Genomic DNA, 23,165 nt, shown 5'->3' with positions numbered 1-23,165 from the left:
ATACGTTGCGATCGCGTATTTTCTGGGTGCGGCAGAACAGGACAGAACAAAAAATCCCGACCAGCCTTCACGTAATACATGTAGTCCACATTCGCTTTGCGTCGCCACGCTTTGTACCAGAGTCGACTACGGACGAGTGTACTTGGCGTCGTGCGTCATGCCATGCTTGCCGCCCGTCGCGTCCTCGTAAGCCAGCGTATACGAGCTTTGGTCGGCGGCCACCTACACACGCCGTCGTGTCGCCACCCATTCTGTCATCTCTTCCATCCAAACTCGTACGTTGAGCGTCACGCGGGGCGGCGTCGCATCGCCAAACAAAACGTCGAGCGAATGCGCGTACACGGCGTGGGCCTCGTGGTACTGGCGCTGGGCGTAGTAGACCGCGTTCAAGACATCTTCGTCCTGGAGCGCTTGCAGCAATCGGCGCCTACGCGACATTGTATCAAATCTTGTCGACGCGGTCCGATGACGCACTCGGTGGCTGGCCACGTCGCGGCGTCGACAGCGCACGTGCCGAGGAAGCTCACGAGCGCCCACTTCTCCGGGCGATGGATGTCGATGACACCGGTGGGCGACCAGACAAAGTTGTACTCGCGACGACCGGGTACCTTGACGTACTACGCGTCGCTCATAGGACGAGTCAATTCAGAACGTAGCGGTGGCGTACCGTGGGCTGCCCGTCCACCGTCTCGACGCTGAGATCGTAGTGGACGCGGGAAAAGTTCATGCGCCATGTGTCGCCCACTTGCACCTACACATGTTGTGTTGATTCGGCGTTCCGTGACGTGGAAACGACGGGTCGGCGCCGGCGCTCGTCGAAGATGGCGAGCTCCGCAAGGGGTAGCGCGACCTCGACGCTCCAGCTGCGGCATTGCACGGACGGGTCGTTGGCAGCACCGTCAATGTGCACGGCCGACCGAATGTCGACGAGGTTGCGCGGGTTCTCAATGTCGTGGCCGTCCTTGTACGGCCGGCGCAGCACGAGCTCCCAGATCGTATTGAGGCAGTTCATCTCCATCTCGCTAAGGTACGATAAGCTGCGCTCCATCGTGCGTGGATGCTACTAGTAGTTGTGGTGGCTGCCGTCCGGGTCGATAAAGATCTCAAAGTCGTTCTCGTGGTACATGACCGTGTTCTTGACGGTGAAGGTGCCCCAGACCTTGGTCTCCTCCATGGCCGCGCCCACGTAGAGGTAGTCGTCGTCCCACATCATCTTGACGCGCGTCGTCATCGGCGGGTTGGGCTACCGCGTGTGTTTGCCACATGTGCATGATATCCTTGTCGGTACATACCTTGCGCGCCGGGCCCTCAATGTCGACAAAGGAAGCGGTCCACGGAGCCTGCGCCCACGCGGGCTTGTCGAGGCGCCCATCAAGCTCCATGCGGCCGGTCGTCGCCCGGCGCACGCATGGGTACGTCGGTGGGACCAACGTCGCCAGATACGCCCATTCTGCCATGCTACGAACCGCAAGTCTCTTGCCTTACGATCGCCACGCGCACACCCATCTTTTTATTCTTTTCGCATTGGTATCTTGTGGTTTGTATGCAACAAAAAACATATCTAAAAAAGTGGCGTTGGCCGTGGGCGATTGCATAGAAACTTCGAGTCAATTGCCACATGGTCCGAGTGCGACTTTCGCAGCCACCGTGTCGCGAGCCTCCAACTGGCGGTTTGTATGGCCGGCTCATCCACAGTACTTGGCCCAAGTGGCACGCGCACTGGACTTGCGCCCATGGGAGGGCGATGTGAGAGTGGTGCTGCCTTGCACTCCATCGTTCGACTCAGTTTGCACTTGGATTTCTCCACAATCGAAGAGCTCCAACATTTCGACCATGGACGCGCAGACGTCGAGCGAGATCCTCTTCGTCCTGAGCATCGCCGTGCTCTTCCTCTGCCTCAGTGGCCTCGCCAAGTACTGCAATGGAATGAGCGCCGTTGACGGCCACTACCCGCTCCACCAGCCCATGTACGTACGACTGCATCTCGTCGAATGGAGCTGACAAAGCGCTTGTAGCTTGAGCAACTTTATGCCGGGGCTCAAACGCGGCGATGTCGAAGACTTGTACGACGATCTTATCGGACGAGGCGCCGTGCCTCATGCTAGTATGGACGAACTAGGCTCTTGGACGTGGACCGGTGGGAGTGCCCGGTCTGCGCCTTCCTCAACGTCGTCGACCGCCCCGTGTGCTGCCTCTGCGCTGCCAAAAAAGGTCGGTTGAGACGACAAGCATCTCGTGTTGAGCTGCGCCTTAGACTCGCGGTTTGTCGAACCGTCGACCGAAATCGAGCACTTCAACAAGAGCTACCGCGCCGAGCTGGCTCGGCAGTCGAGCCAGACCCGGCTCTCCAAGCAGCGGAGCAACCCGTCGCTGCTTTTCCGCCAGGCGAGCAAGAACCGAATGCTCACGCCCAGCGGCAACCCGCGCCTCTCGGGCTTCTTTGGTACCAAGACCATGGTGCTGCCCGAAGACTTGACCGCCCGCCAGCGCTCGGCCCGGTATCACTACGACCTGAACGCCTATGAGCTCACCCAACCAAATCGCATAGCATGCGCAAGGAGTGGTCGCGCCACGTCGATATCCACGGCCAGCCGTACTGGCGGCGGCGGTGCCTCGATATCAACCACGTACCGCCGGCCTTTCTCATCCATATTGACCCCGACGACGCCAATGACGACGGCGCGTCAGCGCTCGACACCCTGCGCGTCAAGCTCATGTCGCCCGTCCTCGAAGACGCCGAGTCGGCGGTGCCAACGCTCGAGTCAGCGTCGCAGCTCACCTCGAAGCGACTGCTCTATTCACCGATCGAAGCCGTCGATGCGTCGCGGCTCGTCACCGGCGACGTCCTCGCCGCGGGTCTCTGGCCGTCACTGCACCAGCTGACCAAGGTGCCGTTCACGGCCAAGTATGCGTGGTTCCTCCACCAAGTGGCCGATCTCGTCTTGCCGTACGAGATCGGGTACATTCAGATGCGCGCGCTTCGCGACCGCGTCTTTGAAGAGGCGCTCGAGAACCTCTTGCACCTCAAGTCGTTTGAGCTCTGCGCGATCGTGCGGCTCCAGTTCATGGAGGAGAAGGGTCTCGACGCTGGCGCGGTCCAGCGCGAGTGGTACATGCTCGTGGCCCAAGCCTTGCTGTCTCCGACGTCCGGGCTCTTTGTGCTGGCCAACCGCGAGGACCACTCGTACATCCTCAACCCCAACCCTGCGTTTCCGTACGCGTCATGTGTCTCTTCATGTCTCATAGTCGTTGTAGGTTTACGCAATCGATGAGCCACAACGACGCGTGCCGCGCGGCTGGACGCTTCATTGGGCGCGCGCTCCTCGACGGCCAAGTGCTGCCATTGCATTTGAACGCGACGCTCTTCAAGAGCATCCTTGGCACGCCACTGACAATGGACGACGTGGAGAGCCTCGATGCGACCGTCTACAAGAGGTATGACTCTCGAGTCGAAGACGCGCTCAATCACGCATGGTAGCTTGCGCTACATTCTCGAGACAGACCGCGTCGAAGACCTCACGCTGACCTTCTCCGTGACCGCGTGCGACGCTAACGGCCGCGTTGTCGAGGTCGATCTCGTCCCGAACGGGTCCCAGGTGCTTGTGACGGACGCCACCAAGTACGACTACGTCGACCGCATGGTCCGGCACCTTTTGTTCGAGCGCATCGAGGGCCCGCTCTTGGCGCTCCTCCAAGGCATCCACGACATCCTTCCGCCCGAGCTCCTCGTGCCGTTCGACCATAAGGAGCTCGAGCTCATCCTCTGCGGCCTCACGGACATTGACGTGGCCGACTGGAAAGCCAACACCGTCCTCTCGACCAACCTCGAAAACGTTCCGGTCGTCACGGTACGTGCGACTGGACATTGTGTTCGTCGAGCTCATGCTATGATCTAGTGGTTTTGGGAGATCCTCGACGGACTCGGTGGGGACGAGAAGGCGCGCTTGCTGCAGTTTGCGACGGGCTCGGGGCGCGTGCCGGTCCAGGGCTTTCAAGGCTTGACGAGCTACGACGGCAAGATCTGCTACTTTACGCTCAAAGGCATGCCGTACGTGCCAGGCATGTACCCGGTCGCGCACGCGTGTTACAACCGGCTCGACCTGCCCATCTACCCGAAGAAGGAGCTCCTCGAAGAAGCCATCAAGATGCTGCTGCTCTCGGACCCGACCGGCTTCAACATTCAATAGTGTAGTATCGTGTGACCTTGTAAGTTATCCATCGTCGTCGTCTTGTAGTATATGAGATGCAAACGTCGCCTACAACGAGGCCATTTCGGGAAAGACGAGGTTGCGAAGGCGCTCGCCAAAGGTGGCGTGGGACACCGAGAGGCCGCCGTCGACCGCGCAGCTCGGGACACGGGCACCGCACGGCGCGCTCTTGATCGTCACCGTTTCGTTCTATATGGTCCATATATGATAGATGCCTCGCAGTGACGAGTATATGTACCTCCATGAAGAAGACGTCAATGCCGCACCGATCCGCGTACGTGAGGCGAATGTGGTTTTGCGACCGCGGGATCAAGAGGAGGTCGGCGGGCACAAACGACCGGTCGTCGCCGCCGTACGTGCGCTCGGCATAGTACCCCTTTTCTTCGCCCGGGAGCTTGCCCTTGTAGCCGAACCGGAGGCCCTTGCCGCCGCCCTTTTTGCCACCGAGACTGCCGCCGCCCTCTCGCCTCTACACATGGTGCCATCAAATGAGCGGCTCGGTACCTCACATGGCGTCGTTTGCATCTACCGGGCCCGAGTCGTGCCGGTAGCACTTGGCCGAGATCACTTGCGAGCTCACGACACTCGAGAGAATCGCGAGCGGAATCGTCGTGCGTTCCAGCGCCTCGAGCAGCTGCGCAGAGTCATTGTGTACGTTGAGCGCGGCCTGGATGAACTGCAGAAGCGGGTGCTCGCCACGGTGGCTGCTCGTGAGGATGAACCCGCCTTTGGGCTTGAACTGCACCATGATGCGGTACGTGATCGTGTCGTCGGGCGTCGAGCCGGCGGCGACGCACCGTTTTGGGTTGCTCGTGCGGCACGCGAGCACAATCGAGAACGGGTCTGCGCGCTCGACGATAAAGTGATCGCGGACATCCACGTCCGGGCCGTACCGACCCAGGCTGCTCAGCGTCTTTTCGAGCTTGACGCCAAACTCGCACATGGGCTTCACGTTCATGAGCAAGTCCGCGATGAACGTCTCGAGCGGGTTGTCCGGCTGCAATTTCGTCGTCGGCGGGTACCGAAAGATGAGGTTCGAATTCGGCAGCGCGTGGTGGTCGCCGATGTGCAGCGCCCCGAAAAAGTCGTTTGGAATGAGAAACGTGAACGGCGGCGACGCCAATTGGACGCACATTTCAAAGCCGCCGCCCTTGCGCAAATGCCCGTGGACCGCGCGGATCTCCATTGGCGCCGACGAGACTCGCTCGGGGAACGGGAACGACACGATCTGCTCGCCGCTTTGGTGGGCCGCCGACGCCGTGCCGCCCTGGCCTGCATATCGAATGCGCACGCGCCGGCGCTTGGCAAAGTTGACGTAGTGCTGCAGCTGGATGCGTTCGTGGCACAGGCTCACGACGTGCAAGAAGAGCGGCGCGAGCGGCGGTGTGCTCGACGCTGTCTTTTGCTTCTTGGTCGGTGGCGGCATCATGGGCGCCAGTGCGTCCTTGCGGAACGCAGGGAACCGCTGGAAAAACTGGACCGCACTCGGCGCGCCGGCCGACGAGCTCAACTGCAGCAGTGAAAACGCAGGCACGCGGATCCAGTCGTCGGCGTTCTCGACGTAGTGGACGTCGGTCGAGCTCTCGTACTCAGCCTCGCGGTCAATCTCGACGACGAGGTACCCGCACGACTCCTTGTTGCGCACGATTTGGAAAAAAAGCGCGTTCGGCGAGATCGAGAGCGCGTCCACGTTGTTGCCTTGCTGCCGGCGGAACGCAATGTACCGGTCCCAGTTGACCGAGACGTGGCGATGCACTTCAATGTTGGCAAAGCTCGACGCGACCTCCGAGATCTCGTACGCGAGCATCTCGCGGAGACACGCGCTCACGGCGTCCGCGACCGCCTTCAAGTCGTCGATCGCCAAGCTAAAGCCGTGCGGCCCGAGCTGCGCCTTCACGCTGCGCTGCAAGAGCGTCTCGAGGCCGCGCACGACACCATCGACGAGCGGGCTCTTGGACGCGGCGACGCACGCGGCCGTAAAGAGCCCGTGCGCACGTCGAATGAAATCTCGAGCTGGTACTGCGCGAGGCCGCCCGAGTCGGCGCGGGCAATGTGTATGCTGCGCTCGGTGCGCACAATGTGCACGGCCTCGCTCGTCGTCAAGTGCAGCGGCGTCGAGGCGCCCGTGCCCAGCACGAGGTGGCGCTCGAGACAAAACAACGCCGACGCCACGTGCATGCGCATGCCGCCCATGAGGAAGGCCTCGGCGCTGAGCCCATACATGTTGCGCGGGACGACAAGCGCGTCCGAGAGCGACGCGCGGAGCTCGGGCGCGGGCGGCGGGTGCAGCGACAGCGAGAGGAGGTCGTGGTGCTTCGGGTCCGAGTACAGGCGCACGCAGAGGCTCGCGGTCGGGTACGGTGGCAGCGATTCGGACTCGGGTTTCTTAAACTTGTCGGCCATCTCGGCCGCGAGCTGCGCGGCTTCGGTCGTGAGCACGGCTGGGCGGCAAAACGACGACCAGTAGCAAATGTCGAGCACTTGCTTGTCGGCGTGGTAGACAAACTCGACGTTGCTGCTCTTCCAGCGCGAGTCGGTGAGAAGATGGCCCTGGGCGACGAGGATCTGGAGCGAAAGCGAGCAGCAAAAGTCGCGCATGATGTCGCAGGCCGCGACGAACGGCGCGCTCGACTTGTTCATGCATTTCTGCACGAGGTTGCGCATGTGCATGTAGTGAAGCTCGGTCGGCGCGTTCGCCTTGATGATGCGCAGCGTGTTGGTACTCGCAAGCGTCTTGTACTTTTCGGTCGCTGCCGCGTCCGTGAGCACCGTGTTGATCGCGACGAGCCGCCAAAGGCTGTCCGACTCCTTTCCGTTGAGCGTGAAGACAATCTCAAACTCGCCTTCGACGTGTGCAATCACAAACCCGCCCTCAACGTCGATGCGCGTAAACGTCGACGGAATCTCCTCTTCAATGAGTCGGAAGCGAATGATGTCGTCCATTTCCTGGATCGCCTTGTCTTCGTCGACGTCTGGCATCTCCTTAGGGTGCATCGCGTAGCTAATGAGCTTGGGCAGGCGCGGGTACGTGCCGCCGTAGAGCACGTCAATCGCGGTCGCAAGGTCGTACGTGCGCTCCTTGGCGCGGTTCAAATCCGCGTGCAGAAAGAAGAGCCGGTCATTCGACTCGTTGAGCTGGTCCGTAAAGAGCTTGGCCGTCTTGAGTAGCTCGGCGCACTGCGCGGCGAGCGGGCTCTGCACCGACCAGCGCGTGAGCACGAGCAGCTTCTCAAAGAGGCTGCGCGTGTCGGCAAGGTGCTTGAGCGCCTGCTCCCGGCGCTCCTCAGCCTTGGCCACGCCGCCGAGGCCATGCGCGAGGCCGCGGAAGTTCTCGTAGCTCTTGTCCACGCAGCGTGCCACGAGGTCCCGCAGCTCGACGGGCTCGACTGCCGGGAGGCCCTCCATCACGCGCTCCGAGCGTATTAGAAAATGAAGGTTTCTCCACCCAACACACCACACACAAAAAGCTGTGTCGCCGCAAATATCCGGATACTATCCGGAGGTGACAAAAGCGGGGCAAATTCGAAACGGCAAGCGCGACGACGGCGCCCAAGGACCCCACGTCGGGCGAGGTCGTGGCGACCGTCGGCCCTGGATCGCGACGCGGACCCCTATGGCCTATGGCGAAGGGTCGTGGCATCGAGGTACGTGCGACGGCAGCGCTCGCGGCGATGGCGCCAAGGGCGAGGACGACTTGCAACTTGCCTCGCGGACGCCACCGTTCGCGTACTACATGTATGAGCGCTGATCCGTCCACAAGGAGGCGCAGGGAAGAGGATGGGGCATAGACAGCAATCCCCAGCGTGTAGACAACAACGTAGTGGCGTGGCACACGAGACGCATATTGGCGAGATTGAACGCTGCAGTTTTGGAATAAGTAGGGTACAGGACACGGTGGACGACGCTGTGGCGGCAACTGTTACTGCATGTTGAAGCCGGTCGGGTCCGAGAGGAGAAGTGTTCGGACAGCGTCGTCCAAAAGCTCCTGAGTGGGGTACAACGGCAGGTCGATGCGGTTGTAGCAGGCGTGGGCCACAGGATAGGCGCCTAACGTGTACGGCACGCCTTTGAGCGTAAAATAGCAGATCTTTCCGTCGTAGCTCGTCAAGCCTACCGTCATCCGCATGGATTATAACGCTCCTCGTAGAGTATTGGTACCTTGGAAGCCTTGGACCGGTACGCGGGACGAACCGGTCGCGTACTGCAGGAGCTTGGCTTGGTCTGCGCACGAGAGCGCACGCACCAGTTGCCAGAACCACTACGCGTCATGTGTCGTCTTGGCTGCACCCTGCTGCACGCGTACCTCGAGGACGGCCGAGTTCTTTAAATTCGACGACGTGATCGTGCTTGTCTCCCAATCGTCGACGTCAATGTCGCTTTGGCCGCAAAGAATGAGCTCGAGCTATGCACGCCGTCGTAAGACGTCACGGACCCTTTGAAGAAGCCTAACCTCCTTGTGGTCAAAGACGAGGAGCAGCTCCGGTGGCACCACGTCGTATGTGCCTTGAATGAGCGCGTGCAGCGGGTCTTGGATCCGCTCAAAGAGAAGATAGCGCATCTACATCCTTCCCATATAACAATACTATGGCACAAACAAAGACGCAGCACCATGCGTTCAATGTACGCGTGCTTGTTGGCGTCCGTCACGGGCACGTCTTGGCCATGTGGTACGAGGTCGACCTCAATCAGCTTCCCTGCGCGCTCTTGGGTCACGGAGAAGGTCAGTGCCAACTCATCGACGTGCTTGTTGTCGAGCAAGTAGCGCAGACTAAACATTGTATATACATAGTCGATGCGTGCGACAGACTCGAAGCGACCTCTTGTAGAGCGTCTTGTCGAGGGTTTCAATGTCATCGAGCGTGCAGGGCATGCCCAGCAGCGCTACATAAGGTGATACGTACGCTAGAAAGTGGTACGCAGCAGGTACATATATACCTTTGAAGAGAACGGGGCTCAAATGCAGTGGCAGCACTTGGCCGTCAAGGAGGGCGCGGCCAATGAAGCGCCCCGCGGCGCGAAAGGCATCGAGGTAGTGCACGGCCGTCTCGCTACGACTCAGTATAACACTAAGAACCGAGTTTTATCCTTCCGTCGTAGTACGTCATGTCGGCGGCGCAGTTGGGGTTGATAAAGAACGAGTGGTCGTCACGGTTGGCTTCAATAAACATCCCCGAGGATTCCGAGAGCATTGCTTGCGCCACGAGCATGTACCTACGACGATACGAGTTGATATCTTGATACATGACGCACGCCATACCACTCGCGCTGGATCGCGCCCGCGTCCAAGCCCGACTCGCCGACAAACTGGAAGCGCAGAATGGCACAGAGCGCGCGGCCGTCGAGGTGCAAGAGGTTCTCGAGAGCTTCTTCAAAGAGCCGGTTACGGTTGACCTTGGTTTTGATGTACCTAGTCAAGCTTGCACCTCCATATAATACGACAAGAGCACGCCACGTACAACTCGTCGTACGGTACAAAAAGGTCGGCGGTTTGGTGGAGGAACCAGGCGTACTTGAGCGTAAAGGCGAGCTTCGTGAGCGGCAAAAGCGAGTTCCACATGGCCTCGGAGATCGACGTGCCAAGCACCGTTTTGTTGGGATCCCCCGTCGCGAGGTCGAGCCACGCAATCGCCTTGGCGCTCTTGAGCTCGCTGTAGTCGGCAGCACCCGCCTCGCTTTCGTCGACGGGCGAGTCGGGCTCGGTCACCCGATCGGTGTCCTGGGTCTTGTCCAGCCCACGCACGATGCTGCCCCGCAGCGTGATGACGACGCACTCGTCGAGCGGCTCAACTTCGTGGTTGGCAAACATCTCGTCCTGGCTCGGGTTCTACTCTCCTCCAATGTGAGCACAAACCGTTGATTGCAGCGCACCAGCTGAACGAAGAAGGCGGCGGGAAAGTCCTCCGAGTCGAGAAAGTGACGCTTCCATGAGACGTGCCCGGCACCGTCGATCTGTCGGCTCCACTGCTTGCGCATCCTACGCGTTTGCGTACATCCAAGCTGTGCGAGAGAAGGGCTACCGCGCGCTGCGCTGACGGGCGTTGAGATCGTCGGGCACGATTGCTTTTTGAAAGAGCACCGAGAGCCGGCGCATCGAGTGTCGCGGCAAGGTGGACTTGGACCGATGGCGGTAGTTGATGGACGAGCGGCGCAGCACGCTGCTGCTGCGGGTCAGGCGCGGCACGACGACCTCGGGCGATACCTCGACGAGCCGCGTGTCTATGGGCCCCGTTGCGATCGCGCTTCTTGACGTCTATGGTCGTACCCTTTGGTGTGCCGCAGAGACTACAGGCGGGTTTTTGCAGTAAGCTTTGGAACGCACAAATGGAGCACTCCCAACGCTCGACGTTGGCGAGCCTATTCGCACGAGCGTCAAGAAGGACATGACAAGCGACGTACAGCTCCTCGACGTCGCCGCGCTTGATGCCTGGCATAAACTCGTGGAAGCTACGACATGGAAGAGGCTGCATCACGGCGACACGTGGGACGCGAATGGCGTACTTTTGGTTTGTGACGGCGGGCGCGGGCAGGGGCATGCCATAGTGCTTGTTGTAGCAGTGGTTGACGATGCCGAGGAAGAGAACGAAGAGCACGATGCTGGCGCAGAGGCCAAAGAACCACAGCGTCCGGCTGCCGCCGTCCGAGGGCGAGTTCGATGACGTTGGAAAGTCCATCGATGCCAAGTCCGCGACTGGCGAGCTTCCAGCGGTAGAGACCCAGCGCGCGTGATTGGCGGGTTGGCAAGGTGAGTGATTTCTCGCAAGTGTCTCTCTCGATCCCACGACCGGCGCGACGTCGACGCGCCGAGATTAAATCACGGGCTTTTTCTGGATGCACACCAGAGTGGGACGCCACTAACGTCTCTTGTACCGAGGCAGATTCCGCTGGACCGATCTGATCTCATGCAAGAATCCAGACTGCGAGCAATGCTTCCATGTCGATGAAGCAGAGAAATACAGCTCATATTGAGACTTTTATGGTAAACAATTCGACGTGGCCCAGCAGTTACGCACGCCGGGTGCAGCGTCGACCTTGCCATGCTGCATCGCAGGTGGTAGACGTCTGTGCTGATGCTGATGATGATGGCGCGGTAGACATTATTCCGTTAATATTTCGGAGCCATAAGCCCTTTACCGCTGTACAGAAGTGGGATCGTCGACCCTCTCGAAGAATGCTCACGGAGGTACACGTAGGTGATGATGATCCTGTACTAGTACGTGGCGGTCAACGGAATAAATATGCCCTTGGTGGCGGTACTCGTAAAGCAGGCATGGCACCAGGGTAATATATGAACGTGTTTCGCGTTATCATGTTGTTACAAAGAGTTCACATACGTAGAAACTAGCAATCTCCTTCTTCTTCTTCATTCGCTCGCCGGGCCGTGGCTGTGCAGGTGGCGGCGGGGGTGCGTCTTGTATTTCTGTAGACGCCCAGGGGCGCTTGAGTCCCACGACGACAAGCTCCGTAAATTCCTTCCAGCCTTCGCGATCGACGGCAAGGCTACGCAGATTGTCGAGGGCACCACGGTAATGGCTTGAGAATCGACTTCGTCGAGACAGGTACCGTAGGTAGAGCCGCGACGCTCTGGTTGCTGTGGAGCAATTGACTGGCCTCGAAGGCTTCTTCCTGTACTAATACGTTTATCGACAAAGATCGCATCAACACGACGCCACGTGCTTGTCGTCGTCACCCACGGGCGGGGAATTGGCCCCCTTTTGACCGCTGGTTTGCAAAATCAGCCCCAAGCGTGAGTACCAAGCTGGAATTCCCTTAAAAAGTATGCTACGGCAGCTAGCGACGACAATGCATCGGCCCAGAAAGTCTGCCCACCGCAGCGCAGCGGAGGTACTTCAGGGTGTTGACTTTTGTGCGGGCCGTACCTTGGCGAGGAGCGAGCCCCAGTCTCAACACTATTAGCGATTTCATTGTAGATCGGAACCCCAGGTGGAGGCGGGTAAGCTCGCAGGGCCGCGCCGACCCTGGGGCATCATGACGCCCTCTAAAGATGCAGCTTCTCCGGTTTTGCGTAATTCTAGTGACACCGACTTGGCGATGTGTTTGTGTACAATGGTCAATTGACCAGTTTCCGATTGCACCGCAGGTACTCAATACAAGAAATCAGACCCCTAATTCAAATGGGGGCTGATTTTGCAAATTCCCCCAGCAGAATAACGCGTTAAATCTCTTCAACGCAGAGTCCAACAGAGACAGAGACAGACAGGCCGTGGACATGCCGCTGCGCCTTCGTACTGGACACGGCAGCAAGAGCAAGTAGAGTCGTGCCATTTCCCAATACATATGCCCAAGCCGACGCGCACGACGATTGCCGTGGCCATCGCCTTTGTCGCTGTCGCCGCCTTCGGCGCGTGTGTCGCCGCCCTCGCCGGCTCCATGTACGATGAGCTCGTTATGTTGCCGCACGGAGACATGGTCGTGACGAGCATCTTCACCACCATCTTTGCTGCGCTTGGTCTCGTGCATATAGTTTGGACGCGGGGCGATCCGTCGCACTTGTTGTGTCTCTTCCTTGTATTTGCCGACTTGGTCTGCTGCAGCGTGCTCTTGGGCGACGCTGTCAACGCGATTCCTCTCACGATGCGAGCGATCAAGAACGCGCCAGCGCTCACAACGTACCAGCACCGCATGGAGGCGTTCTTCGCCTCGGACGCGTCGCGCCAGTACAACTACAGTCACACACTTGGTAGTGGCGTCGCCAACGCACCACGGAACCCCATCGCCAGCGAGTACCCGTCCAAGGCCGCACAAGCTTTTGCGGACGCGTACTGCGTGAGCGAAGGCCACCGATTTTGCAGCGCCTTTCCACTCGTTCAGACTATCTTGTACCCGAGCATGTGGCCCGACCCGAACGTGACGGCCGAGATTGCACGCACCCTCGCGACGCTCCCGACGACGTTTCTGGACGTTCCGGTGACAGCGTCGACAACTATCGACAGCTTCTGCGCCGCCGTCAACCTGGCGAGTGCGAGAAGCAATGTCATCGTGGCGGGAATCGAGCGCGCCGATGAATTCAACCGTGACCTCAACAACCTCTGCCGAGGCTGCGCCGCGCTCTCCAACATCGCGACCAAGTCCTATGCGCTCGATCGCTGGATCCATGCCACATGCCCCATGGATGTGCCCAAGCCCACAGGCGCCTACTGCGTCGCCACCGCCCACTGCTCCGAGTACAAAAGCAAGAACGGGGACTACTACTGCTATTTTTCGCCGTCGCTCTGGATGCCTGAAAGGACGTATTTGAACCCGTCGTACGACGCGTGCTTTGGTCACACGCTCATGACGGTCGCGCATCAGTACGAGCTGGCGGTTGCGATTGCCGCGGGCACCCTCGTCGTCTTCTTGCTGCTCCTCTTTGCGCGTCTCTGGGTGCTCCACCGCGCGGAGAAATTTCGCGAAGCCATGCGCGCAGCCGTCGTACAAACGCCCGGCAACAATGTCTAGTCATTAACTATTAATATACACCCAAGTCGCATTGAGTCATGGGCCTCATCCGCGGCCTGGCGAGCGAATGAAGAAGAAGGAGATTGCTGGTCGCTACGTATGCGAACTCTTTGTAGCCACCAAGATAACGCGAAACACGTTCATTTATAAAAGTCACATTGACCAATGACATACCCCAAGTCTCAAGAATGCGATCCGAGCATGGAAACCTAACCCTGCCCTAACCCTAAACCCTGCGTCGAGTACATGGCATGGTACTGTTCCTGGTACTAGTACTGTTCTACCAGTTCGACGACAGTTCTGGTGCCCATCGATCTCGATCGACGTTGAGAAAAAACCTAGAGCATACGCATGGCTTTCTCTGTATCGATAGCATAGCTGAGGACGGTGCCAGAGATTGGATGCAGCCTTTGTTGTCGACATGGCAATATAAGCGTACAAATTGTGTATGCTTCTTGATAACTTTGCGCATCAACTCGACGACAGCTGCTCTCTGCAAGGTTGCCAACCACCCGAATGGTATGTGCCACGTAAGCTTACGACGGAAGAGTTCCGTACGACATGCAGCTGCATGGAGGTTTCACCGTGTGCTCCTGTGCCATACAACCGGTAGTCTCTTGCAGACACGTCATGCAGTACTTCTGCACGATCATATTACTACTAGTACATCGGTATGCCAGGGTCCATTGTTGCGGACACGGCACTGGTGCCGGTATAGTACGGTACATGTAAAATGACGAGCACCGTCAACACATGGCTCGTTTGGTGGCTGGTCGGTTTAACGCGTTAAATCCATTCAACGAAGTGTCAGACAGACACAGACAGGCGGTGGGCATGCCGCTGCGTCTTCGTACCGGTACTGGACACGGCAGCAAGAGCACGTGGAGTCGTGTCATTTCCCAATATGGCCAAGCCGACGCGCACGACAATTGCCGTGGCCATAACCTTTGTCGCTGTCGCCGCCTTTGGTGCCTGCGTCGCCGCCCTCGCCGGCTCCATGTACAATGAGGTCGTCGCGCTGCCGCACGAAGTCATGGTCTTGGTGAGCATCTTCACCATAGGCTTTGCTGCGCTTGGTCTCGTGCATATAGTTTGGACGCGGGGCGACCCTTCGCACTTGTTGTGTCTCTTCCTTGTATTTGCCGACTTGGTCTGCTGCAGCGTGCTCTTGGGCGACGCTGTCAACGCGATTCCTCTCACGATGAGAGCGGTCGAGAAAGCGCCAGTGCTCACGACGTACCAGCACCGCATGGAGGCGTTCTTCGCCTCGGACGCGTCGCGCCAGTACAACTACAGTGACTCCCTCCTTGGTCGAGGCTACGCGTCGGACGTACCATCGAACCCAATGCGCTACACCTACAGCGACGAGTACCCCATGAAGGCCGCGACTGCATTTGCGGAAGCGTACTGCGCGAGCGAAGGCCACCGTTTTTGCAGCGCCTTCCCACTCGCACAAACCATCGTGTACCGGGCATGTGGCCCGACCCGAACGTGACGGCCGAGATTGCACGCACCCTCGCGACGCTCCCGACAATCTTTTTCAACGTCATGGTGACCGCAACGACGACCATCGACAGCTTCTGCGTCAACTTGACGGAGACGAGGAGCAATGTGTCCACGCTCGACCCGGTGGCCGTCCAGCGCGCGGCTGCAATCAAAAGTGAGCTCTACAATCTCTGCCGAGGTTGTGCCGTGCTCTCCAACGTCACGACCAAGTACGATGCGCTTCAGAGTTGGATTCATGCCACGTGCCCCATGGATGTGCCCAAGCCCACAGGCGCCTACTGCGTCGCCACCGCCGACTGCACCGCGTACAAGATCAAGAACCAGGAGGACCTGCCCGTCCTCATCGCTCGCGACGTATGAACGGACGTATTTGAACCCGTCGTACGGCACGTGCTTTGGTCACACGCTCATGACGGTCGCGCATCAGTACGAGCTGGCGGTTGCGATTGCCGCGGGCACCCTCGTCTTCTTCTTGCTGCTCCTCTTTGCGCGTCTCTGGGTGCTCCACCGCGCTCAGAAACGTCGCGAAGCCATGCGCGAGGCCGTCGTGCAAACGCCCGTCAACAACGCCTAGTCGTTAACTATATACCGATGTCACGTTTACCACGAGTCGTCTCGCAGAGTCTTTCCTTTCTGTGCAAGGGTGCGATCCGAGCATGGAAACTTAACCCTGCCCTAGCCCTAAACTCTGCGACACGCATATGTTGGCATGCTGCTCTACGACAGTTCTGGTGCGTGTCAATCTCAATCGACGTTGAGACCGAGCCTAGAGCTTATGCATGGTTTTCTGTGTATCGATAGCGCGGTCGAGGACGGTGTCGGCGATTGGATGCTGCCTGGCTGTCGTCGAACAGTTGCAAAAAACTTGGAGCGCCTGTGAGCCACACGACTGGAGCAGCCTTCTACTATAGTCAGGACACTGCGGTTGGACTTGAACCATTGCCTGCATCAACGGGAACACGGATTGGCCATGGTGGCCATGTTGACGCTGGACTCGTCGTATCTGGGATGTCAAATACTACACCAATTATGTACCATCAAGTGGATACTATTTAAATACAGAAAACACGACTACTCGATGTTGAAGCCGGTCGGGTCCGAGAGGAGGAGCGTCTTGAGAGCATCTTTCAGAAGCTCTTCGCTCGGATACAGAGGCAGGTCGATGCGGTTGTAGCACGCGTGGGCCACGGGGTAGACGCCTTGCTTGTACGCGACCCCTTTCAACGTAAAGTAGCAGATCTTGCCGTCGTAGCTCGTCAAGCCTTTAAAGCCCTGGACTGGCACGCGCGACGCACCCGTTGCATACTGCAGTAGCTTGGCTTGGTCGTCTTGGGGCAGGCTCGACACAATGTTCCAAAACCACTAGAGAACGATGTCGATGAGATGCGCTGGCGTCAACATCCGATACCTCGAGCACGGGCGTATTGTCGAGATTGGATGACGTGACCGTGTTGGCCTGCCAGTCGGCCAAGTCGATTTCGTGGAGGCCGCAGAGAATGAGCTCGAGCTCCTTGTGGTCAAAGGCCGTGAGCAGCTCGGGGGGCAGGACATCGTAGACGCCTTCGATGAGCGCCAACAGCTGCGTCTCGACGCGGCCAAAGAGCAAGTGTCGGACCTAGCCCATGCACTCGCACTCGTACACTCGAAGATGCTGCAATCGACGCACCATGAGCGCAATGTACTCGTGCTTGTTGGCGTCCGTCACGGCCATCTCGTGTCCATTCTCGATCAAGTCGACTTCGAGCATGCGGTCGCCAAAGCACTGCGTCACCGAGAACGTCAGCGCCAGGTCGTCGACGCGATCGTTTTGCACAATGTATTGCAAGCTACATGGAGATGCGTTCCTGTGCAAATACGATATCATACCTCGTATACGTCGTCTTGTCGAGGCTTTCAACGTCATCGAGGGTCATGGGAACACCCAGGAGCGCTATGCAATCGGTTCTGTCAAGCACTCTACGACGACACCAAACGACGTCGACGGGTACCTTTGAAGAGGACGGGACTGAGCTGGATCGGCAGCACTTGGCCGTCAAGGAGCGCGCGTCCGATGAAGCGGCCCGCCGCGCGGAAGAGTTCGAGGTGCTCGAGTTGCACGTCCCTACGCACCGTCAGTAGGCGTCGCATGCATCAATAAGGTCGTACAAATGGCTCGTGTCGTGGGCCGAGTTGGGGTTGATAAAGTACGAGTTGTCGTCGCGGTTGGAAAGCGTAAAGAGACCCGACTCTTCGTGCAAGAGCGCGTGTGCCACGAGCGTATACCACTCGCGCTGGATCGCGCCGGCGTCGAGGCCGGACTCGCCGATGAAGTTGTAGCGAATGATCGCGCAGAGCCCTTGGCCCTTGATGCCCAAGAGGTTCTCGAGCGCCTCCTCAAAGACCCGCGCCCGCTGGACTTTGGTTTGAATGTGCCTACGCTCCACAAAGTCATGAAAGACGAAACGACGTCGACGGAACGCACAAGTCGGCGTAGGGCACGATGAGGTCCGACACTTGGTGCAGAAACCACGCATACTTGAGTGAAAATGGAAGCCGAGAAATCGGCAGCAGCGACGACCAGGTCGACGGCAAGAGACGGAGACCGGTCACGGTCGTCGCAGCGTTGATGCCCTCGATGGGCACCCAGGCAATGGTTTGGATCGCGTCCAAGCCCGGCGTCTCGGCCGAGCCGAGCGTCGTCGAGTCGTGGATGATGACCGTCACCGACACGTCCGGACCATTGGAATCGCCGACTTCGTGGCGGATGGGACCCTATGTATGACGTCGCATGATGACGCCATGCACAACGGACACACCGTTTGAATCACAAAGGACGCGGGGCATTCTTCCGTGTCGAGAAAGTGGCGCGCCCAGACGACGTTGCCCTTCGTGTCCAGTTGCCGCGTCCACTGCTTGCGCATGCTACGCAACCGTTGGACGTGGTGCAACATACGATCACGAGGGTACCGAGCGCTTCGCTGGCGCGGGTTCAAGTCTTCTGGTAAAATGACTTTTGAAAAATGACGAGAGCCGCTGGAACGACTTGGACGTTTGTCGCTGCAACGACTTGGACGCGCGCTGGCTCATTGAGCGCGACGGCTTTTCCGGCTCGTGCGCCGGCACCGTGTCCGAGTAAAACTCAATGAGGCGGTAGTCTATGGCACGTAGTGATGACGAATGCATCAATGTCCTCGAGGTAGATTTACCTCGGTGGGTGCTGCAGAGGCTGCAGATCGGCTTGGTCACGAGGTTCATAAAGGCGCAGACCGAGCACTCCCAGCGTTCCATGTCGAGCGTCCTACGCATCATCGACAGTCCTCTCCGTTCGCATGACCATGGCCGTTCGTACAGCTCTTCGACGTCGCGGCGGTTGAGGCCCGGCATGAACTCGAGAAAGCTAGGTACAGAGTGGCATGAGCCGTCACCTGGTTGTGTAGCTTCGCATGTACATACTTGCGGTTGAGGAGCGCTTCGCCGAGGCCAGTGGCCTCAGGATGGCGGCGCATGTAGATGCAGTTGGCGATGCAGACGCCGGCGAGCAGTACGACGACGCCGCCGAAGAGGTACGTCACAGTGGATGCGTCCATGCTGGCAAATCGTCAACTGCGGTCGCTCCGACCTTTGACACATGATTGCAGCCAATCACAAACCGGGACGCAGAATGTCGGTCGTGGTTAGCCATACAAAGGCCAAGTCGTTCCCACCCAAGTGGGCGGCTTGCGGGATTCTGAGCCTTCCGTGATATGAGGCAGAGACATGCTCATCGAACGACGAACCCACGACGGACCCACCAGTAGTGCTTTGGTCTCACTGTGCGGATATGCAGTGTCAAGGCGTCGTCGTCTATGGTCGACTGCGGAGGACCAGGCTACTTGGACTCAGCTCTTGGGGTTTTTACGGAAACAACCAGCTACTTCTCCGCCGCACCAGCGGTTCGGTAGGGCCACTGAAAGGATTACTGTACGCAGGTCGTACCGGTATGCGATGCCCCGGAACTGCAAGTAGCGACCGTACCACAACACACCACGCAGCAAGCAGACTGATCCATGAATCTGGGCCAAAACTGATCCAACCAATTATTGATCCGACGCCGTCCAGCCACGCCGTCCAGCCGCGGGCGCCGAGTAGCCTCGTGTAGCAGTTGTGGCTGTTGTTAGCCTCGTGTAGTAGCGTGGACGCTCTCAACCATTCGCCAAAGTTCGATGGGCAGTGGGAATGTTGGTCATTGGGACCACTTGCAAGTGGCGCGAAAATTCCATGCGTTGCAAAGGCGCCAAAGTGGGATGGAACCAAGGGGATTCCGATTTGGTTGGAAGAGTCCCGTGTGTGCTGAGACGACGGATGGTCGTTGTCGCTGCAGTAATACAGTCGCACTGGCACAGGCGACGAGGAGCCGCAACAAAAAAGGAAGCAAGTGACAAACGACGTGCTCCTGAAGCATTCTCATGTCCCCATCGAGGCCGCGAGATTGCGAACGTCCGCTGCGTGACAGCTCCACGGATCGCCATGATGGATCGATGTCATTTCTACCAGTGGAGATCGCAGATGTCCATCTAGGACGAGAACATGACGTGGCACGCTGCGGAGACTGTATCTGTGCGATGACCAATGCGGTGTGTACTAGTAGCATTTGATGAGCATCGTTGCTGGATATCGAGGTATAAGATCCATCCATTCGTCTACCGATACGCGATAGGTGATGACTTCTTGGTCCGCAAGAGCATCTACGCGAAAGCACTATACTATTACTATCTGGAAGCTGTGCGATTGTGATTTTTAACTCATGCTGGCTTGACTCCTACGTGAGGTGCACCATGACAACGACCGACCCAAAACAACCTATTGCATTGTACGATCGTGCGCAAACGCAAAGTGGAGCGTCGGTCGTGGTGGGTGGTGACAATCACTTGCAGATTCAGCGTCGCCATCGCCACCGTCCCCACAAACACGCTCAATACCATTGCAGCCCATCCGATCTTTGGTAATACAAGACTTGCCGTACTCGAATGCGGGCTCCAAATGACCGACGTCCTACATCGTACTCATGCCTTGTACTCATCGTCTCTGGACTCTCGACACATGGGTCTTGAAGACGGTGTTCAAAAGGACAGGTCGACACGGACCACAGAGGAAGCACTTGGTATCTAACCCCACTTTTTGACATGCTACGAGCGTCATTATTGCTGCATGTATTACAGCTCAAGTGGGCTACGGCTGTCCACTCGGACCGAGCATTCGACGGAGTATGGAGGTGTCTCTTGGGTCGTCTTTCCCAAGCACATGCAAATGCGCACATCCCAATACATGTACTAAAGTAGTATGTGGTGCATCCAGGCTCTCTGCGTCGCCTCCACCGATCGACGCGCGGCGTTGATTCTCATATTGCACTCTTGTTGAGCAGGACAGATTCAAGTCCATACTGACATAGTTGGCAGATTATTCGATTGTATGTTATGACATCGAATACCTTCAGCGGGCGCTTACGCCTCGGCCTTGAGCGCCTCGAGGATGTTCTTGCGGAGGAGGAAGAGCGTCTTCTTCTGCGGCGTCACGTTGTCGTCCTTGAGCATGTTCTCGAGGCGAGCAATCTCCTTGGTCACGTACGCCGAGCCCTTGGCAAGGATCTTCTTGATGGCCTTGACGTACAAGTTGCCGTGCTTGAGCTCGTCGCCCGAGAGGCCCTCGACGATCTTCTCGACCGACTCGAGCGTCGTCTTGGAGACACCGCCGTCGGCGCCGACAACCACATCGATGGCCTCGACGCGGCCGGCCGTCGGGAGCAAGCCGCCCTCGGGCGTGCGCTGCGTACCGGCCTTCTCGTTGACAAAGTCGACAAACTCCTGGAGTTCGCGGCCAAAGCCGTAGTCCTCGGCCTCGGAAGCGCCCGTGCCAAAGTACTTGATGGTCGGGTAGCCAGAGACCCCAAACTTGGACGCGAGGTCGCCCGTGGCCGTCGCGTCGACCTTGGCAATCACCACGTTCTCCTCGCCAGCGTAAATGTTGGCGAGCGACTCCCACGTCGGCGTGAGCTGCTTGCAGTGGCCGCACCACGGCGCGTAGAACTCGACCAAGACGTGCTTCGTCGGGTCCTGCGCGACCGACGCTATTCAACATACAGCATGAGCGACGGCAAACCTCATATGCCTACCAAAGTCCGATTCGGTCAAGGCAGCGACGTGCGAGAAGGGCTTGGCGACGCGAACGTTCGTGCCAGCCTTCTCGTTCAAGAAAGCCACCTACACCGCCCATGACGACGACGATGAGCATCCATGCGATCGAGGCCATGCTCCTACCAATTCGTCTTCGCCACGACCGCTCGTGTACGTATCCGGGTACTTGGCGCCCTTGTTCCAAAACTTGAGCGTCGGGAAGCCCGTCACTTCAAACTTCTCGCCCAAGTCGCGGTGCTCGTCGGCGTCGATCTTGGCGACAACGACGTCGTCAACGTTCTTGAAGGACGTCGCGACCGTCTCCCACGTCGGCGCGAGCTGCTTGCAGTGGCCGCACCACGGCGCGTAGAACTCGACCAAGACGTTCTTGGAGCCATCGATGACCTCGTCAAAGTTCTCGGGCGTGAGCACGACGACGTCCGAGGCCATGACGGCGGTCACCGCCATCGCGGCGAGCGCAGCAAAGATCGAGCGCATTATGGTGGACGATTGCAAAATGGCGTTCCCGACGGGCGGCGCGAGCAGTGTCCGGATACGTTTCCGGCAGTGTACCCCGGGGTCCTGCTGCATTTCACATGCTTTTTAAAAGTACATACAAGGAGCACGTACATTGTCGGCCATTGTGCGATGTATATTAAAAGAAAGTGGCCTGTGCCGGTGTATGGAAGATTCGAGCACCTTGGATACGTGTTCAACGCTTGTTTGCTGGCCGCTAAAGAGGCCACGCGCAAGGCCATGGCTCGCTGCCGAGGCGCTGCGATCGAGACGATGGACCTGAGCACAGGCCGCAACTAGTCGTGCCAACCAAAGAGCACGTCGTCACGACTTGGCTTGGTGAAGCGCAGCTGTGGTGGCCCATCGTCCGCCGGTCCTCGGTGCCACATAGCATCCTCGCTCGCCTCTGTCGTGCGTCGTGGGCAGTGGTAGAGGAGCGCCGGTGGGGCTAGCGACTCGAAGAGCCCAGCAGTGTTGTCGTCGACTGGAGCAGGTAGCGCTGGTGATGGTGGTCGCTCCATAGGTACAGCAACAGCGTTCTTTGCTGGCGACGATGTTGGCTACAAGGACACTGGTGGATGCGCGACCCATCGCGGTACTATCCTATCGGTACCTCGAACGCCACTGGCGAGATTGTCATATCGTGTGCCAAGTCGCATTGGACGGCAAGCTCGGATGTCTCCACCATGGGCGCATCGGCGGCGTCGGTGGCGACGGCCTTGGTGGAGCACATGACATCGATCGTCTCTGGCTTGCTCTCTGGCGTGGGTGCCACCGGGGCGGGGGCCATGGCGTCGACGGTCGCAGCAAACGACGGAGGCAAGTGCGCCAGCAGCGCTCGTCCGTGACACGTCAGCACGACGCCGCCGCCAATTGAGCCCACCACGTCGCCTGCGTGGTTGAGAAGGTCCCATTGACGCTGGAGATGTACCCACTCGGCGCGTTCCAAGCGCGCGTGGCGGCTCGGCTGTGCTACGCGCCATGAGACTCTCGTCGATCCCTCCAGAACGACAAACCATCGGCAGATCGATGCACGTGAACGCTAGAAGCTGCCTCGAGGTTGTATCGGATTTCTTCATTACCATGAGAGCGAGCGGCGTCGCGGCGACGTCGTCCACGAAGCGGTCCATGGGCATGCGGAACATGCACGACTTGCCTTCCTGGACAAGACAGGCATGCTCGTTGACCTTTAGTTGGACGTCGTGCAGCAGGACGACGTCGAACGCAAGCAACTGGAAGCCGATCGAGAGCACCTGGTCAGCAGAGCAAGCGAGTCCTTCCAAGCTCAGGCTGTCGACGATAAGCTCGAAGAGGAAGAGCGTCTCGTCGTCCATCACAATCGGTTATGCTG

The 23,165-nt window shown here is 58.7% G+C and overlaps 9 protein-coding genes across 9 annotated transcripts; 3 read left to right on the top strand and 6 right to left on the bottom strand.

Moving 5' to 3' along the window:
- Window positions 1-12: 12 nt before the first annotated feature.
- SPRG_02644 (hypothetical protein) lies at window positions 13-1,457 on the bottom strand (the record flags this gene model as incomplete). The annotated part of the gene is made up of 7 exons (XM_012341208.1): window positions 13-222; window positions 280-427; window positions 475-617; window positions 668-751; window positions 797-1,022; window positions 1,065-1,243; window positions 1,293-1,457. 7 exons carry the CDS (start codon window positions 1,455-1,457, stop codon window positions 127-129), a joined length of 1,041 nt encoding a protein of 346 aa, XP_012196598.1. The 3' UTR covers window positions 13-126.
- A 586-nt stretch (window positions 1,458-2,043) lies between these two features.
- Window positions 2,044-4,221, top strand: SPRG_02643 (hypothetical protein). Its single transcript, XM_012341207.1, has 7 exons — window positions 2,044-2,063; window positions 2,120-2,211; window positions 2,255-2,498; window positions 2,549-3,214; window positions 3,256-3,435; window positions 3,479-3,848; window positions 3,897-4,221. The coding sequence occupies exons 3-7, from the start codon at window positions 2,401-2,403 to the stop codon at window positions 4,185-4,187; spliced, it is 1,605 nt and encodes a 534-aa protein (XP_012196597.1). The 5' UTR covers window positions 2,044-2,063; window positions 2,120-2,211; window positions 2,255-2,400; the 3' UTR covers window positions 4,188-4,221.
- Window positions 4,163-7,624, bottom strand: SPRG_02642 (hypothetical protein). Its single transcript, XM_012341206.1, has 4 exons — window positions 6,204-7,624; window positions 4,738-6,159; window positions 4,447-4,677; window positions 4,163-4,397 (listed from the first exon to the last, which is right to left on the bottom strand). The coding sequence occupies exons 1-4, from the start codon at window positions 7,611-7,613 to the stop codon at window positions 4,257-4,259; spliced, it is 3,204 nt and encodes a 1,067-aa protein (XP_012196596.1). The 5' UTR covers window positions 7,614-7,624; the 3' UTR covers window positions 4,163-4,256.
- Window positions 7,625-8,127: 503 nt separating this feature from the next.
- Window positions 8,128-10,879, bottom strand: SPRG_02641 (hypothetical protein; the record flags this gene model as incomplete). The annotated part of the gene is made up of 15 exons (XM_012341205.1): window positions 8,128-8,318; window positions 8,367-8,466; window positions 8,512-8,610; window positions 8,659-8,766; window positions 8,817-8,976; window positions 9,026-9,089; window positions 9,144-9,262; window positions 9,309-9,419; window positions 9,466-9,615; window positions 9,665-10,032; window positions 10,077-10,182; window positions 10,226-10,424; window positions 10,471-10,562; window positions 10,605-10,652; window positions 10,707-10,879. 15 exons carry the CDS (start codon window positions 10,877-10,879, stop codon window positions 8,128-8,130), a joined length of 2,088 nt encoding a protein of 695 aa, XP_012196595.1.
- Window positions 10,880-12,503: 1,624 nt separating this feature from the next.
- Window positions 12,504-13,664, top strand: SPRG_02640 (hypothetical protein; the record flags this gene model as incomplete). Its single annotated transcript, XM_012341204.1, has 1 exon — window positions 12,504-13,664. The coding sequence occupies one exon, from the start codon at window positions 12,504-12,506 to the stop codon at window positions 13,662-13,664; it is 1,161 nt and encodes a 386-aa protein (XP_012196594.1).
- An 880-nt stretch (window positions 13,665-14,544) lies between these two features.
- On the top strand, window positions 14,545-15,775 carry SPRG_02639 (hypothetical protein). Its single transcript, XM_012341203.1, has 3 exons — window positions 14,545-15,032; window positions 15,086-15,524; window positions 15,598-15,775. The coding sequence occupies exons 1-3, from the start codon at window positions 14,569-14,571 to the stop codon at window positions 15,742-15,744; spliced, it is 1,050 nt and encodes a 349-aa protein (XP_012196593.1). The 5' UTR covers window positions 14,545-14,568; the 3' UTR covers window positions 15,745-15,775.
- Window positions 15,776-16,241: 466 nt separating this feature from the next.
- Window positions 16,242-18,748, bottom strand: SPRG_02638 (hypothetical protein; the record flags this gene model as incomplete). The annotated part of the gene is made up of 12 exons (XM_012341202.1): window positions 18,603-18,748; window positions 18,499-18,546; window positions 18,356-18,447; window positions 18,175-18,304; window positions 17,966-18,071; window positions 17,632-17,921; window positions 17,316-17,582; window positions 17,159-17,271; window positions 17,037-17,100; window positions 16,837-16,996; window positions 16,579-16,785; window positions 16,242-16,532 (listed from the first exon to the last, which is right to left on the bottom strand). The coding sequence occupies exons 1-12, from the start codon at window positions 18,734-18,736 to the stop codon at window positions 16,242-16,244; spliced, it is 1,902 nt and encodes a 633-aa protein (XP_012196592.1). The 5' UTR covers window positions 18,737-18,748.
- Window positions 18,749-20,534: 1,786 nt separating this feature from the next.
- On the bottom strand, window positions 20,535-21,796 carry SPRG_02637 (hypothetical protein; the record flags this gene model as incomplete). The annotated part of the gene is made up of 3 exons (XM_012341201.1): window positions 20,535-21,252; window positions 21,298-21,385; window positions 21,443-21,796. The coding sequence occupies 3 exons, from the start codon at window positions 21,794-21,796 to the stop codon at window positions 20,630-20,632; spliced, it is 1,065 nt and encodes a 354-aa protein (XP_012196591.1). The 3' UTR covers window positions 20,535-20,629.
- A 314-nt stretch (window positions 21,797-22,110) lies between these two features.
- SPRG_02636 (hypothetical protein) lies at window positions 22,111-23,148 on the bottom strand (the record flags this gene model as incomplete). Its single annotated transcript, XM_012341200.1, has 3 exons — window positions 22,111-22,374; window positions 22,428-22,781; window positions 22,831-23,148. The coding sequence occupies 3 exons, from the start codon at window positions 23,146-23,148 to the stop codon at window positions 22,111-22,113; spliced, it is 936 nt and encodes a 311-aa protein (XP_012196590.1).
- Window positions 23,149-23,165: the final 17 nt, after the last annotated feature.

The sequence above is a fragment of the Saprolegnia parasitica genome (genome assembly GCF_000151545.1).
Source record: "Saprolegnia parasitica CBS 223.65 unplaced genomic scaffold supercont2.6, whole genome shotgun sequence".
Classification (NCBI taxonomy): domain Eukaryota; phylum Oomycota; class Saprolegniomycetes; order Saprolegniales; family Saprolegniaceae; genus Saprolegnia; species Saprolegnia parasitica.
This window is presented reverse-complemented; position numbering and strand designations above follow the sequence as displayed.

What these genes read in the sequence shown, in the direction of transcription:
- SPRG_02642 (XM_012341206.1), bottom strand. Translation starts at nt 7,613, where the DNA reads ATGGAGGGCCTCCCGGCAGTCGAGCCCGTCGAGCTGCGGGACCTCGTG. An exon ending in ACCGGCACGACTCGGGCCCG is followed by an intron (nt 4,678 to 4,737) that starts GTAGATGCAAAC and finishes CACCATGTGTAG; the next exon opens with AGGCGAGAGGGCGGCGGCAG. An exon ending in TTGACGTCTTCTTCATGGAG is followed by an intron (nt 4,398 to 4,446) that starts GTACATATACTC and finishes TGGACCATATAG; the next exon opens with AACGAAACGGTGACGATCAA.
- SPRG_02639 (XM_012341203.1), top strand. Translation starts at nt 14,569, where the DNA reads ATGGCCAAGCCGACGCGCACGACAATTGCCGTGGCCATAACCTTTGTC. An exon ending in CGCTACACCTACAGCGACGA is followed by an intron (nt 15,033 to 15,085) that starts GTACCCCATGAA and finishes GCGCGAGCGAAG; the next exon opens with GCCACCGTTTTTGCAGCGCC. An exon ending in CCGTCCTCATCGCTCGCGAC is followed by an intron (nt 15,525 to 15,597) that starts GTATGAACGGAC and finishes GTCGCGCATCAG; the next exon opens with TACGAGCTGGCGGTTGCGAT.
- SPRG_02643 (XM_012341207.1), top strand. Translation starts at nt 2,401, where the DNA reads ATGCTCACGCCCAGCGGCAACCCGCGCCTCTCGGGCTTCTTTGGTACC. An exon ending in GCCCGCCAGCGCTCGGCCCG is followed by an intron (nt 2,499 to 2,548) that starts GTATCACTACGA and finishes CAAATCGCATAG; the next exon opens with CATGCGCAAGGAGTGGTCGC. An exon ending in AAAACGTTCCGGTCGTCACG is followed by an intron (nt 3,849 to 3,896) that starts GTACGTGCGACT and finishes GCTATGATCTAG; the next exon opens with TGGTTTTGGGAGATCCTCGA.